Genomic DNA, 16,618 nt, shown 5'->3' with positions numbered 1-16,618 from the left:
AATTGAAGTTACTGTGAATTGTGTTTCTCAGATTTAGAGCAAACGAAAGGTTTTGTATCACTTGCATTTAAAATCTTATACACCTATTGTTGAATGATAGGCGGTGTGGTAGCCTAGTGGTTAAAGTGTTCGCTCGTTGCGGAGGTCCAGATTCGACTCCCTACACTGCTTCAATGTGTGAAGCTCAATTTTGCGGTATAAGAGCCTTGGTCCGGGTAAATTACGCCACAGGTTAAGTTGGTTGTTTGAGGTAGCAAAATAGGTAGGGTGGTCAAGCTTAGTGGCCTTGTTGTGGGTCATGCTACTATGACGGCGATGATAGTTGTTCACAGTATCGGTCACGACTAGGTTATTTAGAGGCCGCTGTCGCATATGTGGTCTTGCTGACACCGACGTTGTTCAAAATGTGATGTTGGAGAAACATTCAGTGTGGTTTTTTTTTTACTAAATGTTCTTTAAGCAGGATTTTGTGATATATGCTTATAGACGTTCAGAAAAACACTATATTTTAAATTATCCAACGTCAATGAATATTCCAATATATAAATACGAGGATGGCTCATAAGTTCTTCAGGAGCGAATACGATCAGAGCATGGTCTCGCTTCCATTATAGTGTATGCCTGTACTGTACTCTGTTTTAGCGCCTTGTGAGACACTGCTTTATGTAATTTAAGCAATCTGCCGTTGCTGAATTGATCTAGACCGTAGACCCAACGTTAGCAGACAAGCAAAGTGCTTGAATGGCCTCATCCAAACTCGGCGACTCCAAATTACCTCAAGGAGTCTATCGGTTTTCACAGGGCCACAACTGTCTCATAACGACTGCTTGAAAGGACCGGTGTCCGTGTTTGGTATTTCATGGAACCAATAAATATAAGCAACGACAAGAGCTGCGAACACGGTATGTTCCTGGTGTTAAATTTGACCGTTCTGTACAAGTAGGTCACCAATGGCCTTGATCTGTATCATGTGAAGTCACTATGATCAATTCGTCATTCGATTTCAATATGACCGTCTTGATGGGCCGTGCACGAGGTAGTTCTGTTATTAACCAGCTTCTGAAAAAACAGCTGTAACTCAGTCGAATCTGTCATATGGGTAACTCACGGCGGAAAATGATGACATAAATCCATACTGGTTACTTACACTAGGGCAATGACATCCGACATTTGCGAGCCGGTGTCTGAGAAAACTGTCAGAAGTTAGGATTGACTGACACCAAATTAACCGGACATTTTGTTTTATGTGAAATGGACAGGAATGTATTCTGACTTTTTAGTGATACGAGTTATTAAATTTTTTAGGAAAAATTCAATAATGTCACCATGGGTTAACATTTTGTTGGAGCAATCGGTAGATTTCGCAGTCCCTAAATGTTTGGTGAAACTAGCTTTGGTTGAGACTGACAGGGGAAGGTGACAGTTGGTGGGAATCTGGAATTCAAACCCATGCTTATAAAACGATGAGAGGCAGCCATGCACCATTCGACAATGGTCACCGTGGTCGCGAATAGATTACGCTCTATATTCCACTACTGCTGCTACTATTGTTGTTGCTGCTGCTGCTACTACAGTGTTCCCAGAAATTGAGAAAATCTTTGTTTGTTTTTTCTAATGATGCTAAGATTGGAAAAAGGGCTTTCACTATGCACTAAGCATACTAAATAAGGGAGACAACTCTTGAAGGCTTAGAAGGCAGCTCATTACGTCAAGAGTTATCTCCCTTGTCTGAGCAGACGGCTTCCTGTGTTGACATGGCAGAATTTACAGCAAGAGAGAAAAGAAAGCTCATTCTAGATGATTTTGAAAGGGGTGAGGCTGATGCTAAAGTGTTAGCTTGTAGACATGGTATTCCTCTGTCTACAGTATACAGAACTTTGAAGAATATTCAAACAGGAACCGGGATAGAGCACAAAGCAGGGGCAGGTCGGCCTAGGAAATTCAGTGTTGTGGATCGCCGAATACTTGGGCAGATTGTGAGTAGGGGCAAACTGAAAAGTGTTGAGAACATCAGAAATGAAATGATTAGCAGAGGAAGTCCTCAGGTATGCAATGGAACAGTTAGGCAGGAATTACAGAGACTTAATTGGGTGAAAAAACGTGGAATTCCCTCGCCGTTGATGAAAGATGCACAAAAGGAAAAACGTTTAAACTGGTGTCGGGCTCATGAAAATCAAGATTGGGATAATGTTTTCTTTTCGGATGAAAGTTCTGTTTGGCTTTTCCCTAATTGTGTGAAAATTTGGACCAAAGATACTGTAAAACCTATCTACCAGCGACCAAAACATAGCCCGAAGTTTTACATGTGGGGTGGCATATCGGCTCGCGGAGTGACTCCATTGTGTGTTTTCACGGGAAACTTGACAAAAGAAAGATACGTTGACATTCTAAATGGTTACCTTCTTCCGACAGCACAAACATTGTATGAAGATGATTGGATTTTCTAGCATGATAATGACCCAAAACACACTGCGCGCTACACAAAACAGTGGTTGTCGGGCGAAAATGTTCCAGTTTTAGACTGGCCCAGTTACAGCCCAGACCTAAACCCAATTGAGAATGTGTGGGGAGTCATGAAGGACAGAATAAACCAAAAGGTACTGAGAAATATTGAAGATATGAAGGCCGAGGTGGTCCAATATTGGGATACCCTGTCACACGATTACCTACAAACTTTGATGGGTAGTGTGCCTAGGCGTATTCAGGCATGCATTGCTGAGCGAAGAGGTCTAACAAAGTACTAAAACAAGACTGAGACTGTAAAAGGATGATGTTTTAACATGTTTATGTAAGTAAAACGCAAGAAGTTAATAAACGTAATGAGTTACAGGACGCATTATGATTCTCAATAATTTCTGGGAATACTATACTTCTACTGTTGCTGCTAGTACTACTGCATCAAATACAGGTACTTCCTTTGCTACTGCTTTTGATGCAACTTGTGCTGCTGGTACTACTGTTGTTGCTGCTACTGCTACTACTACCACTGATTCTACTACTACTACTACTACTACTACTTCAACTACTGCATGTCAAGTATTAGATTAGCCAGCGGAGTGAACGTGTTTGTGACAAGCAGAGTAGGAGGGGCAAGTAATCTGGACGAATACACTTGGTTGCTACAGGTAGATTGGCGATTAAGCACGTGCAGTACATGCTGATCGTGGCGTGAAATCAATACCACTACTGTTTAACACGTGTCTCACAGAGCGATTTAATTCAGCAAAACACAATCACGACACGATTCGCACGAGGAAAGTGAACTTTTCAATATTTATACGGCAACCTGTTTCCCTCTTGTTTCAAATGGAATGATTTGAAGGGCGTTCCCATATATGCAGACTGGGGTCATTTGTCGTGGCTCATCTAATACTTGTCAAGCAGTACTGCTGCTGCAACTTCAGCTAGTTTTTTTACTACAGTTTTTGTTGCTGCTACTAGTGCTAATTACATGTACCACCTCAGCTGCTGCTTCTAATACTTATACTGCTGCTGCTGCTGCTGCTGCTTTGCCTCTACTGCTGGTACTACCACTGCTGCTACTACTATTTACCTGTGAAGGTCCCGGGGTAGAACAGGCCTTCAGCAACCCATACTTGCCATAAAAGGCGACTATGCCTGTCGTAAGAGGCGACTATCGGGATCGGGTTGTCAGACTCGCTGACTTGGTTGACACATGTCATCGGTTTCCAATTGCGCAGATTGATGCTCATGTTGTTGATCAATGGATTGTCTGGTCCAGACTCGATTATTTACAGACCGTCGCCATATAGCTGGAATATTGCTGAGTGCGGCGTAAAACTAACTCACTCGCACACTACTGTTCCCCGGGGATATGACACACTGTATGTTGGGCATATGGTGAACCTGCTGTCACTGTGAATGCAACAGGCTGGACAGTTAACATCGATGTGTACATTCGATCGCTTTGACAGGATTTGTTTTAGCCTTGCTCAAGGAAAAATGAATGATTAGTGCATGGACAAAAAGTAATGGGGGTTGGAGTAGCCTTAGTCTTGATCAAGGGTATACTGAATGATAAGTCCATGGGAAAAATCCACTCACTAACTACTGGTGCTGCCTCTGCTGCTACTACTACTACTCATACTACTACTACTACTACTACTACTACTACTACTACTACTACTACTACTACTACTACTACTACTACTACTACTACTACCACTGCTGCTACTACTATTTCTACCACTACTTCAGCTTCTACTACCATCACTACAGGAGTAGAGACATCACAATATGGTCAGCACAGCAGTGGTGCCTCCAGATCTCCAGGAGATGCTCCCGTAAAGCCAGAAAGCCATTACACTGATCCAAAACTATCACGTACCACAAGGCATCCGTAGTGCTGGTGTTTGGAAGTATCTCAACTCATTTTAAAATCCTTATCAGAAACACTTAGAATATTCCCGTACAAACTGAGGTTTAGAACTCCATCCGGTGATTGAAGTAGAACTGTTTGATGATAAACGTTTCCTAATGTAACCATATCAGATCGGTCATGACACCAGTTGATACGGGCTTCTTTCAGCCTCTCACGTCTGGAAGCAGCTTCTTAAATAGCCCTGACCTAAATGGCCTGGCTGTATACGTGTGTGTACGGTTAAATCTAATGGCATGATTACGCAGTTCACGTAAGGTCCATAAAAGGCGACTATGCTTGTCGTAATAGGCGACTAACGGGACCGGGTGGTCAGGCTCACTGACTTGGTTGACACTTGTCATCGATTCCCAATTGCGCAGATCGATGCTCATGTTGTTGATCACTGGATTGTCTGGTCCAGACTCGATTATTTACAGACCGCCGCCATATAGCTGGAATATTGCTGAGTGCAGCGTAAAACTAAACTCACTCACTCACTCACGTAAGGTCGCACATCATAGGATGGCCAGTGTCCATCTATTCATACGTGCTACTCTCTACGTCTTACGCCCTACACCCAAAACACTACAAGGGGCGGTTGGTTAGCCTAGTGGCTAGAACGTTCGCTCGTCATATGGAAGACCTGGGTTCGATTCCCTACATGGGAACCATGAGTGAAGTACATTGCTCGTGACCGTTCTGTTATATTGCTAAAAACGGCGAAAAATTAAACTCAGTATGTGAGTTACAGATCTTTTTATGTCTGGACCCTACGGATTATCTGCGTTCCAGTCAGTTGTGTTAAAAATGGACCGGGCAAACCCTGGCTGATAATGCCAGAATCGAACCATGTCAACGTAGTGGGAGGTCGGTAGCCAAGTTGTTAAAGCCTTCGCTCGTCACGCCGTAGACCTAGGTTCAGTTCCTGACATAGGTGTAATTTGTGAAGCTCATGTTTGCTGTTCCCCGCCGTTGAATTACTGGAATGCTGCTAAGCACGGCGTAAAACTAAACTCACTCACTCACTTACCATAATCAACACCCAACAACCGCCCACCTAACATTTCACAACCAATTTTCTCAGATAGTAACGCTTTAGTGCCTACCATTCTAAGTAATACGGAGTAAAACGAAAAACCGTTTTATATTTGTAAATGTAGGAAAATCGGCTCAGATTTAAGCAGACGCTTAGTACTATAGTATCTTATCAATATCAGCATAATAATATATAATATCTACAATTACCCATTAAACACATCTGACCTGACCTGTTACCGAATTATCATTTGATTAGGTATACCCCCCAATCCCAGACTCGACAGTTATTGAATTTCAAAAAATCATAACGGTTAAAAAGTTCTTAAGGGTTGTAATAGTGTAATATAAACGTGAAATGACTTCAAGTTCACGCCGGTTATCGTTAATGTAATGGATACTAGTCGGGTAATCTTTATATTTACGTTCTCTGAAAGGTTATCTGGGAGTTACCACTTGGAGGGACCAGCTCATTATTATGCATAGAAGGGTTGATAAACCTAAGTGTATTTAGATAATTCCACGTGCCTAAAGCAATGAAGAGTGCTTCAAGAGTGCTTGAAATACCATTTTTTTCTAGTTTGGATAAAGGACATATACAACCGACTATCATGACATTAGACTCATTATATACATATCGCCGTTACCCTTTGTATAATGTGTTCTTTAATTAGTGTCATTAACGGTTATCCCTTATTCGTGTGCATTATCAGAATGGGACGTTGGAAGGAGGATATGCGGTTCCCAAGTATTTCAAGACTCCGATGGATGTGGTATTCATGACTGTGAATCTTTCACCATGAACAATGGAAATCTGTCTGAATACTATCCCCGAACTAAGACTGTCACTGATGACATCAAGACTCTAGCAATGAGTTTGGTTTTACGTCGCTTTTATTAATATTCCAGCAATATCACGGTGGGGGCACCAGAAACGGGCTTCACACATTGTACTCATGTGGGGAATCAAACCCGGTCTTCGGCGTGACGAGCGAAAGCTTTGACCACAAAGCTACCCCACCGCCCCTAAGATTCTAGTAAACGCCCGTAACTTCAGGCACAGATCGATGGTACTGCATGGCCGACAGGTTAGAGCATGTCGTCACATCAAGGCCCAGGATTCAATTCATCGTTTGGTGTCAATGTATGCTACCCGTTCATGAAGTCTCAAGCCGCTATAACTGGCGTAAAACCAAACATCAAATCTGTATAACTAGACACACATATTACGTGACGCCAGTACCATGCTTGCCACAAAAGGCGACTATGCTTGTCGTTAGAGTCGACTGGTCAGGCTCACTGACCTGGCTGACACATGTCATCGGTTCCCATTTGCGCAGATCCATGCTCATGCTGTTGATCACTGGTGTGTCTGGTCCAAACTCGATTATTTACAGACCGCCGGCATGTGGCTGGAATAGCGTAAAACTCAACTCACTCACTCCCTCACGTGGCACCAGTACAATTTCGTTCCGGCCTCACGTCCATGCAGATCCCCCCTTCATAACAAACATGAATTTAATGGACGTCTAGTCACCATCCTATTCCCCAGCGATATTTCCCTCTTTCTGTGCCCAAACAAAGCTAAGACTGTCGTTGCTGATGCAATCAATCAGTTTCACTGGTTGTATGTTGATGATTAAAAGAACTATTTTTGTTGCAGCTCTGACGGTGCGTTACTTGACCCGAAGGTTCATTGGAGAATACTGTCCGACATTAGGTAAGGGATGCAAGTCTGTCTTCCAAGAATTCCATTTCGTTATTCGATATTGTCGCAAAAACCAATTTCAATTAGTGCCTTTGTAAATGTCATCAAAAATCGATATCCAGCCTCTTGTTCGCAAAGGGGATTCAAAACTTGGGGCAGGCGATGTACCCGAACTGAACCAAACATCAGCCTTGACATGAGATATCGGCATATCCTCCTTCACTTTGAGTATTGCTTTGTGCATCTTTCTTATCGATCTAATAACAGATATTTTTTGCTAAAATCAGATTACGAACACCGGATACAAAATAATAATTTCGACTGTTCTAAAACTAAAGAGATGTTTATGACGTCGCGTGGCCTTTTACCATATAAGGAGATATATATTCCGTCTGTAAAAAACGACGGAGAGATTGATTTGATATGCGTGATGAACAGTTGGAAACAGAGGGACAGTCCTCAGTATACTGTCTCCTGTAAATATCGCTGCAGAATTACGGACAGATATAGTCGCTCGTCGTAACAAGGGCAGTAGGGTGGCCTAATGGGTAAAGTCTCTGCTCGTCATGCTGAAGACCCGGGTTCTATTCCCCACATTGGTACAATGCGAGAGGCCCATTTCTGGTGTCCCCTTCCATGATATTGCGAGAATATTGCTGTAAGCGGCGTAAAACCATACTCACTCATCTACTATCATTGTCGTCTATAGTCATGGTTCTGTGTTTTCATCAGCACAAAATTTGTCATTGTTTTTTGTTTGTTTTTTTTTGGGTTTTTTTCCGTTTTCACCTCCCAGCACTAGCCAGACCCGAGTGAGAATTGGTCTTCAGCAATCCATGCTTGTCTTCAGTAATGACTGACGGGATCGTGCGATAGGCCTCGCTGAGTTGGTTGACACGTCATGGTATCCATGTTTCGTATATCGATGCTCATGCTGTTGATCACTGAAGTGTCTGGTCAAGACTCAGTTATTTTCAGACTGCCGCCATATAGCTGGAACATTGCTGAGTGAGGCGTTAAGAAAAAAACAAACAAACAACCCAACAGTAGCGTTCTTACTTTTGGCGAGGTTCCATTTTCGTACTTGGTGCCATTTTCTCTTGAAGAGATTTTTCTGTTAGCTATAGCTCATCTTTACGTACGGACATTAAGGTCCAATAAAGATTTACTACCGGCTTACGTAATGTCAACAGTGGGTGGGCGTATCGCTTATCGGCTGTTACAGTATTTTCAGGATTAAAGGTATCAGACTTGCGTTTACTGTTCACGTCAGTCAATATTAGATGTTGGCTTTATTTTATTTAAGTCCTCAGCCTCGCTCCACTTAGTAATCAGTGAGTTAAGGTGATGCTACATCTATTTTAAGAGCTACGATCGCTGTCTGAAGAGGTATGGCGAGTACGGAAAGATTAATATACCGAGTGAATGAGTGAGTGAGTGAGAATAGTTTTACGTCACTTTTATCAGTATCCCAGGAATATCACGGCGGGGACGCCAGAAATGGGCTTCACACATTGTACCCACGTGGGGAATCGAACCCGGGTCTTCGGTGTGACGAGCGGACGCTTTAACTACTAGGTTGTCCCATCACCCTATTATAGCGAACTTAACAATACTAAGGTATTCGTATGAAAGGGAGAGAAATCGTTTTGCGGTTTTCCTCGGTCTTATATCAGCTTACATGTTTATTATTTATCGGCAAACTCAGCAGTATTCCCGTGTTTCCCATCTCCCAATCGCCCTGAAATGTCATTCCCACGAGAAATTTACTTCTCATCAAAAGTTTACACTCACTAGAGTACATACAGCCACTTATTTCAGCCAACTGTTCTAAACTGAATTTTGCAAAATATTCAATACTGTTAAAAGTTACTGTTTACACATGAACCTATTTATTGTAACGCAAACTCGTTACTTTGAAAAGATTATTGTCATGCGTTCAGTAAATGATGACAATGGGTGAATTCTTAGCAAACCGTACGTCAAGATCAGCTGTTCTCATGCACGATATTTGCACTTGTTTTTAAGGAATTTTAGGCAAGGTCCACGGGCAGTTCAGCTGCATAAGGTTTGCATTTGGTTCCCGACTTTAGGGTAGAAATCAATCTTCAGTGTAACCATATATATGTATACTTGACGTATGGTGAGTGTTAAAGATTTGAGGGGGTATAATAAAATGTTTTCTTATCTAAAACCCTGCCGCTATGGAAATTTATGCCCTGGTGAAATGCAAAAATATACTGAGCCTCTTACCATTCCACACTTGGATGGAAACCAGGTCAGCTTGATCTCTCCTCATTCTCATCTATAAAAATGTTTGTAGCATATTTCAAAGTGATCTAGTGCTGGGTTCACACTGTCGTGCGATTCGTTACAAATGCTACGATTGGCCATTCGCAGCTGATCATGGAATTTCTCTGAACTTTCAGGTTTGGATTTGAGGTGATGCGAGTCAATGCGTTCTGATTTGTTGCGTTTGGATGCGATATTGTCACGATCAGATCTCCCGTTCAGATACGATACACAGACAGGATTGTCCCGATCGAAACCACGATTGGGTCGCGATCTGACACGATCACCACAAACGAGGTCCCCAATTTTGGACGATGTGGTTGGCGCAGGTACGTTCCGACAAGTTCACCAAGAGCCGATGCGCTCTGTTGCGACAGGAAACGAATTTCATCGCGATATCTTTCACGATCACGATAGAGATGATCACGAATTGATGCTACGATTGTACCCCAACGGATATGTATATAATTATACAACATGGACTCCACTGTTTCTTGAGCTTCTTACAGAGAGAAGACATCAACCCAGAACCGGTTGTTCCGGTCACCACGATTCGGAATCAAAATTAGACGCGATATGTTGGCTTTGTTATTATTCAATACGATCGGAGGCGATAACTACGACTGACAATTAATCGTGTTGCCACGACTGACCTCAAGATTAAGATCTGATAGGTTCACCACGATTAGTCTACGATAAAGACCGAGATTTCAATGGTAGCGCGAATCGTGATAGTGTGAACTCAGCAAAAACTGTATAATGCCGTAAAATATGTTACGCAATTAGTGAAAAATACTTATTACTTTTTTGTGTACTTTTTGTTTCAACGGTTTTCTTGCTGGTTGAGGTTTGGGATGAAATACATATATTAATATAAAACATAAGATTTGCTAAATAGCGACGTAGCGTCAATTTACGTGCACGCCTGTAACTGCAAGCGTTATAAATGTAGGGTTTGTGTTTCAGAGAGTGTGTACAAATACCACACACGTATTGATGAAGATGACGTCAAGCTGGAGATACTCGACACCGCCGGACAGGTGAGCTTCCGCTGCTTGCCAGCATCACAGAACAGAAATAATTGTTGTCTAACATTCACCGAATACTCTTCCACTCAAAGTGAATATACTGAATCACGTCTTACCAATGGATTGGTTTGGTTACTTTTCTGTTTTTGACTTTGTGTGTCGTTGCTGACAATAATGATACCCCCAGGAATCTACCGAGCATTCGAGAGAAAATTCGTCGCTAATATGACGTGACAATTAACTGTGAGGAAAGAGAGGAACAGAGATAGAGAGAGAGAGAGGAGCAAGGCCAGAGACAGCAAAGTGGTAGGGGGGGGGGGGAGGGGGAGGAAAAGAGTGTGTGGTGGTGGGGGTGGGAGAGGCTGTGAGAAAGATAGAGACTTTGGACACTGACAGTTTCATGACTTATATTAAAGTAGATATAACTCATCACCAACTGGGCACTTGTAATTTTAGATGTGCAAGTATTGATCACAACCGATGATGGGGGAGGGACCAATAACACAATTCTATAGACTTACAAATAATCAAATGAACAACTACTCCTTGATTTTCTTAACCCGTTATTCCTTCTTTCTGTGCCGATCCCCCTTATTGCGTCATTCACATGACTGAATCCAAACTCACGTTTTGTTCCGTGTTATTACAGATTCGTGCTGAGTGGAAGGACGGCTATGCATTATGGGCAGACAGTTTTATATTCGTATATTCCATAACAGATCGAAACTCATTCAACGAAATTACACGAATCAAGAAAAGCGTCGAGAACGCTCGGAAATCATCGACTCTCGCCGGCATTCTGGTCGGAAACAAGAACGATCTTCTACATGACCGTCAAGTTTCCGAGATCGAAGGTCAAGAACTGGCCGACGAGTTAGGATGCAGGTTTTACGAGGTCTCGGCTGCTGATTGGACGCAAGTGGAGGTCATTCAAGACGTTTTCAGAGACATGTACAGAGAGTTCAAACGGACACGGTCACTCAAAGATGGCCGCCAGCGAAAGACGAGCTCTTCTCAAAGATTCAAACAGGCTATTCAGAAGGTGATCACGGGAAAATCGAACAATAATAAACGCACAGCGACGATGTGACAACGATAGAAAATGGCGGTGGATGTTGTTAAAGTATATCTGTGATTGTGTGCGTGATTCCTGCTGATTCGGTGGAAATATGAAGCAAGATGTACATAGCTGCGTCTTGCTGCATATATGGATTCATTTCAAAATGGAGGAATGGTCGGGGAAATAATTCATTGGTTATTTCATTGTTCGATATTTAAATGTTGAATGACCACTGGACATGGGCATCAGGCGATTCAACGAAATCATGATCTCACAATGTTACAATGGGACATTACATAGGCGACCGGAGGATATGTTTAATTAGAGCATCACGTGGAACAAGGTTCTTTGCGAAGCAGTCGCCGGAAACCAGTCCCGCGGAGCCTGCACTCAGTTTCATGACTCCAGACATCACTGCGGTATGTAAACAAGATTTCCGGGAATATTACTCAAGTCAAAATAGACAATCAAACCTGGCAAACAGTCACAATAGAATCACATAGCCAGAATCATATACATTCTACTGGTTGAAGCGGTTCTTGCCTATTTCCACACGCATAGTGATTATCATTGTTTACTCTCCAGTCTTCCTATGGCTTAAGTGTAATTTCAGCATAGCTAAACCTTTCTTATTTTGCATTTTGGCTTTTTCACAACATGGGAAAAAATAGTGGTAATTAATCTCAACTGCTGAAATAGGTTACATGGTTTTGGATATGTCGGAATCCGATAGCCAGAAAAATGATATATGCTCTAGAACTGGTGAACCAGTTAAGCGGCTAGGCTTTTTCAGTATAGTACTCATCGATCAATGTCAAACACTCTTGCGATATTCCTGTTCATATACAGAAGGAAGCAAACAAGGGAACACCACTCCACGGCAGTGTGCCTTTATTTAGTCTTGGAATTCCTTCAACAGCTTAATTCAAATCTAGTGATGAAACTAGATGAAAATGTAAAAGGAACACTCGAATTTTCCTGTGTACCTTTATTGGATTGCTTCAGTATTTATTCATTTCGTTATCTATAGTAGATGTCATGTAGCTTACGGTCCAGGCTGCTGAAAGCCGGACAATTGATGGCGACCGTGAAACGGTGTCTCGAATGAACCTGAAACATTCTCTGACACAAACAGTATGTGAGAAAATCAATCAAAAGACTACATTCTAATCATGTTTGACGGCAAGCATAGCAATGGAGAACGCGTATTTACATACCTGGATAACACCAGTGCGTGAAATGATATAATGTGTGGTTGATATGAGTAGAGCATTAGTTGAATTATATTTTATATGGCAGTGTACAGTTTCGACTAACAATGTATACGATAAAGTGATTGCCTACGTCACATTTATGATGTGGCACATGTCATGCTAACGTTACCACAGTTTGAATTATATCCGACAAAATATTTGAAGGAACATCAAAGGATGTAATACCGGAAATTTAGAATTTAATTTTATTATTATGTAGCAACAGAAGCTAAGTTTGAAAGTTTAGATGGTGACAATATTTATTTTGCTTTTTCAGGATGAAACCAAAAGACCACACCCAAAACCGATTCAAGATGGCCGCCATTTACACAGACTTAGCCTCTGAAACGATATAATTTTGATATAAAACAAATTTCTCCTTTTAAGATGGAAAGGGATCCAATGAAATGGGGGTCTTCAGAAACCCGAGGGAAATGTATTATTGCTTTTGTGTTTCAGATAGAGGTGGGAGGAAGGGGGAAAGTATGGTTTAAAACTGTAAAACAGTCTTAGACTACCATTTAAACTTCGTGTGGCCCATCTTTTATCCGTGTATATTTGTCATGTTTGTGGAAATTATCGTCATCTTTCCTGGGTTTTCGGAAGTATTATTAAAGCACTGAAGCAACGACTTCTGTAAGGACTGACATCCTGGGAGTAAGGTGTTTACTGCACATGGTAGGAACCTGTAGACAAAGATGGCGGACTTTCCGGACGTAATGTCTACATCATTCACTGTGTTGTTATGTCAACACGTCACGCATTATTAGAATGCGTTACGTTAAGGAAAACTGGCCGGCGTTTGGAAATATACAGCGGAACCTCCTTTATACGAACCTTGTGAAACGAAACACCGAACTATCAGTGGTGGACGATGTTGAAAATACGGTTACCTTTGTATTAAGTTCTCTTGACATTTGAAATTGATGGGTGTCCATTGTGTTTCTCAATATTCGTTAATTGTCATGAAGATTGTTTTTTCATCCCAAATGCCTATGTGTATATATCGAAAGAGTTCTCTGATGTAAATTTGGGACAATGTTTGTATACTGCATATTGTCTGTTTTCATGAGGGAAGGTAAGCGGTCATGTCTTCCATGGTTAACAAGTATTGTACCAACCCGTGGACATATTGTAAATAGAGGCAGCGTCATGAACGTCTGTCTTGGCCACTGACATCGACTGGAACAGTAGTTCATTGTATGATTATGTCACGTCCACACTTTGGTCAACCATACATCAACTGTTCGCATCAATCAAGATACGAAGTTCGGAACTGAAGTGCACATAATATTATCACATCGATGATTCACAGATATGTGTTTTGTCTCCTATCACTAAAATGAAAACACTCATTGCAAAAAAACTAATTTTGCACTAATTTTTTGTTAACACGATTTCAAGTTTCTTTTTCAGGACACCTTGAGGAAACCTTGAATAGATGTATGTTTCGTTGCAATTAGTATATGACAACGACATATCCGTATTTGGTGTTGATTGCTTTCCTACATGTGGATAGAAGTCTTCTCGAGAATGAGTGAGTTTAGTGTTACGCCGCTTTGGGCAATATGCCAGCAATATCCCGGCGGTGGACACAGATATGGACTTCACACGTTGCACCCATGTGGGGAATCGAATGGGGTTTTCGGCGTGACGAGAAAACTTTGACCTCTAGGCTACTCTTGTCGACAGTGAATTGTGCTCTACCTGAAACATGGATGGTGCTGTTAAAACTATTGATATAATATATAAATAGTTCATGTTTAATAAGCAACATTATATACATACTATGTATATAATGTTACTTATTAAGCATTAACTCAAAACGAAAAAAAAAAACCCTTCTTATAAAAGTATTATAATTTTCCGAAATATTAAGATGAGTGAAGTTTTGCTAACTCCGAATGCACATATCGATTCGAATATATTCTACAGTGAACATACCACGCTCATTCGGTGTTGAGGTACGTGTCAAACTGTTCGATATTATCACATTGAGCTCTGATGGCTAACTTTCCATCTCACGCAGCAGGTGTACGTCCGCTGTCTCGAACTCTTGTTATGTTGCCAGTCAGACATCCCTGGCGTTCCATGCACATGGTACTTCGTACCATTAGTTGCTATCAATGCAGTTAAGAGTTCTCGAACTCGCACATATGTATATGTTAAGTGAATACTTACATTTCAAAGCCTAGAATAAGTCTACCATGCCGCTGGCTATCTGTCCCTCTCAGTTTCTCTCCCCCCCCCCTCCCCTTCCCCTCTCTCTCGCCGTTTCAACAGCCGCCACCCAGTCCCACTCCAGCGCTCTCTCTATCTTTCTGTCTCTAACAGACAACCTTTCTATTTCTCTCTCTACCACTCTCCCTTTCTATTTCTGTCTGTCTACCACTCTCCCTCTATCTGTCTCTCTACCACTCTCCCTCTATCTGTATCTCTACCAGTCTCCCTCTATCTTTGTCTCTATACCACTCTCCCTCTATCATTCTGTCTCTCTACCATTCTCCCCTCTTTCTACCACTCTCCCTCTATCTGTCTCTCTACCACTCTATCCTTCTGTCTCTCTACCACTCTCCCTCTGTCTCTCTACCACTCTCCGTCTATCTTTCTGTCTCTCTACCACTCTCCCTGTATCTTTCTGTCTCTACCACTCCCCCTCTATCCCTCTGTCTCTCTACCACTATCCCTCTTTTTTTCTTTCTAACACTCTCCCTTTCTCTTCCTGTCTTTCTACCACCCACTGTCTTTCTACACACACCTCTCTCCTGTCTCTGCTTCCTCCTCACTCTTTATCTCTTCCTTTCCTTCCATCCTCTCTCCCGATGAGAAACGTTTACGTTCACAAAAAACTATTTCAGAGTATCGCCTTCAACTGCTTCTTGTTTCCTTTCGGCCATTTTCAGTTACGGGTGTAGTTTTCTTATTGCCTTCAGTTAAGTGCCACATGCTATTTACGACGCTCTGGCACTTGTTTTTATCTAATGTTAGAGGATGTCGGTAGATCCCTTGAGATATCATTATCATTGTCTTCTGTATATGTTTTACGCATAATCCTGATGGTAATCCTGGTGGTAATCCTGGTGGTAATCCTAATGGTAATCCTGCAGTGTCTGAGTGTAGCAATTCAGACATCAGGACTCGAGGCAGCGGACGTTCACGGTAGCGCCTATAGTGTATACGAAACACATTTGTTTGTATTTTAATCTCGACTGTGTAGTTGTTTGGTAACAACGCTTGAAAACACGGGAGTAGTCTACACGTGACATGCAGGACGATGACGTCACTGTTGCAGCACTAGCGTGGTGTACATTAATGTTCACCGTCATGTACTTGTTCATCAACACTTGATCACGTGATGAATCGTGTTACCAGATCATGTGATCACACCCATCTGTAGCATCGCACCCGTCTGTGATGTAAATCTATCTGTGATATCCATAAATATGATACACAAATCAGTGCTGTGTTGTGTTGTTATCTTCTTGTGATCATTATATACTACTAGGCAGTAAACAATGTGCTGTTGGTAGTTCACACTGGGGTTGATGGAATATCGATGGCAGTTATGTTACTCATAATTCACGCACTCACTCACTCACTCACTCACTCGGTAATCAACAGATTCATGGTTAGCAGTAATTCACTAGTTGATCTGGGCCAAGATTTTCGAAGCTGTATTAGCGCAAAGAGATTCGTAAGTTAATGTCTGGCACTTACGACTATCGCTAAAAGAGCTTCGAAAATCGAGGCCTGGGCCTGGATTTTCGAAGCCCTCTTAGCGCTAAGACAGTCGTAAGTTAATGTTAATGTATGGCACTTACGACTACCTTAGCGCTAAGAGAGCTTCGAAAATCTATCGTA

The 16,618-nt window shown here is 41.9% G+C and overlaps 1 protein-coding gene across 3 annotated transcripts in view; it reads left to right on the top strand.

The window, feature by feature from the left end:
* The window catches only part of LOC137286167 (ras-related and estrogen-regulated growth inhibitor-like), a 69,354-nt gene extending 53,139 nt beyond the window's left edge, over positions 1–16,215 (top strand). For all 3 annotated transcript variants that reach the window (XM_067817848.1, XM_067817847.1, XM_067817850.1), the window contains exons 3-6: positions 7,080–7,136; positions 10,383–10,456; positions 11,094–11,923; positions 13,035–16,215. In XM_067817848.1, the coding sequence (XP_067673949.1) occupies positions 7,080–7,136; positions 10,383–10,456; positions 11,094–11,534 (572 nt within the window). In that variant the 3' untranslated portion in view covers positions 11,535–11,923; positions 13,035–16,215. The remainder of the gene's footprint in view (positions 1–7,079; positions 7,137–10,382; positions 10,457–11,093; positions 11,924–13,034) is intronic.
* The last annotated feature ends 403 nt before the right edge of the window (positions 16,216–16,618 follow it).

The sequence above is a fragment of the Haliotis asinina genome, chromosome 6 (genome assembly GCF_037392515.1).
Source record: "Haliotis asinina isolate JCU_RB_2024 chromosome 6, JCU_Hal_asi_v2, whole genome shotgun sequence".
Lineage (NCBI taxonomy): Eukaryota > Metazoa > Mollusca > Gastropoda > Lepetellida > Haliotidae > Haliotis > Haliotis asinina.
The sequence above is the reverse complement of the archived record's forward strand: the minus strand, read 5'-3'. Positions and strand labels throughout refer to the sequence as shown.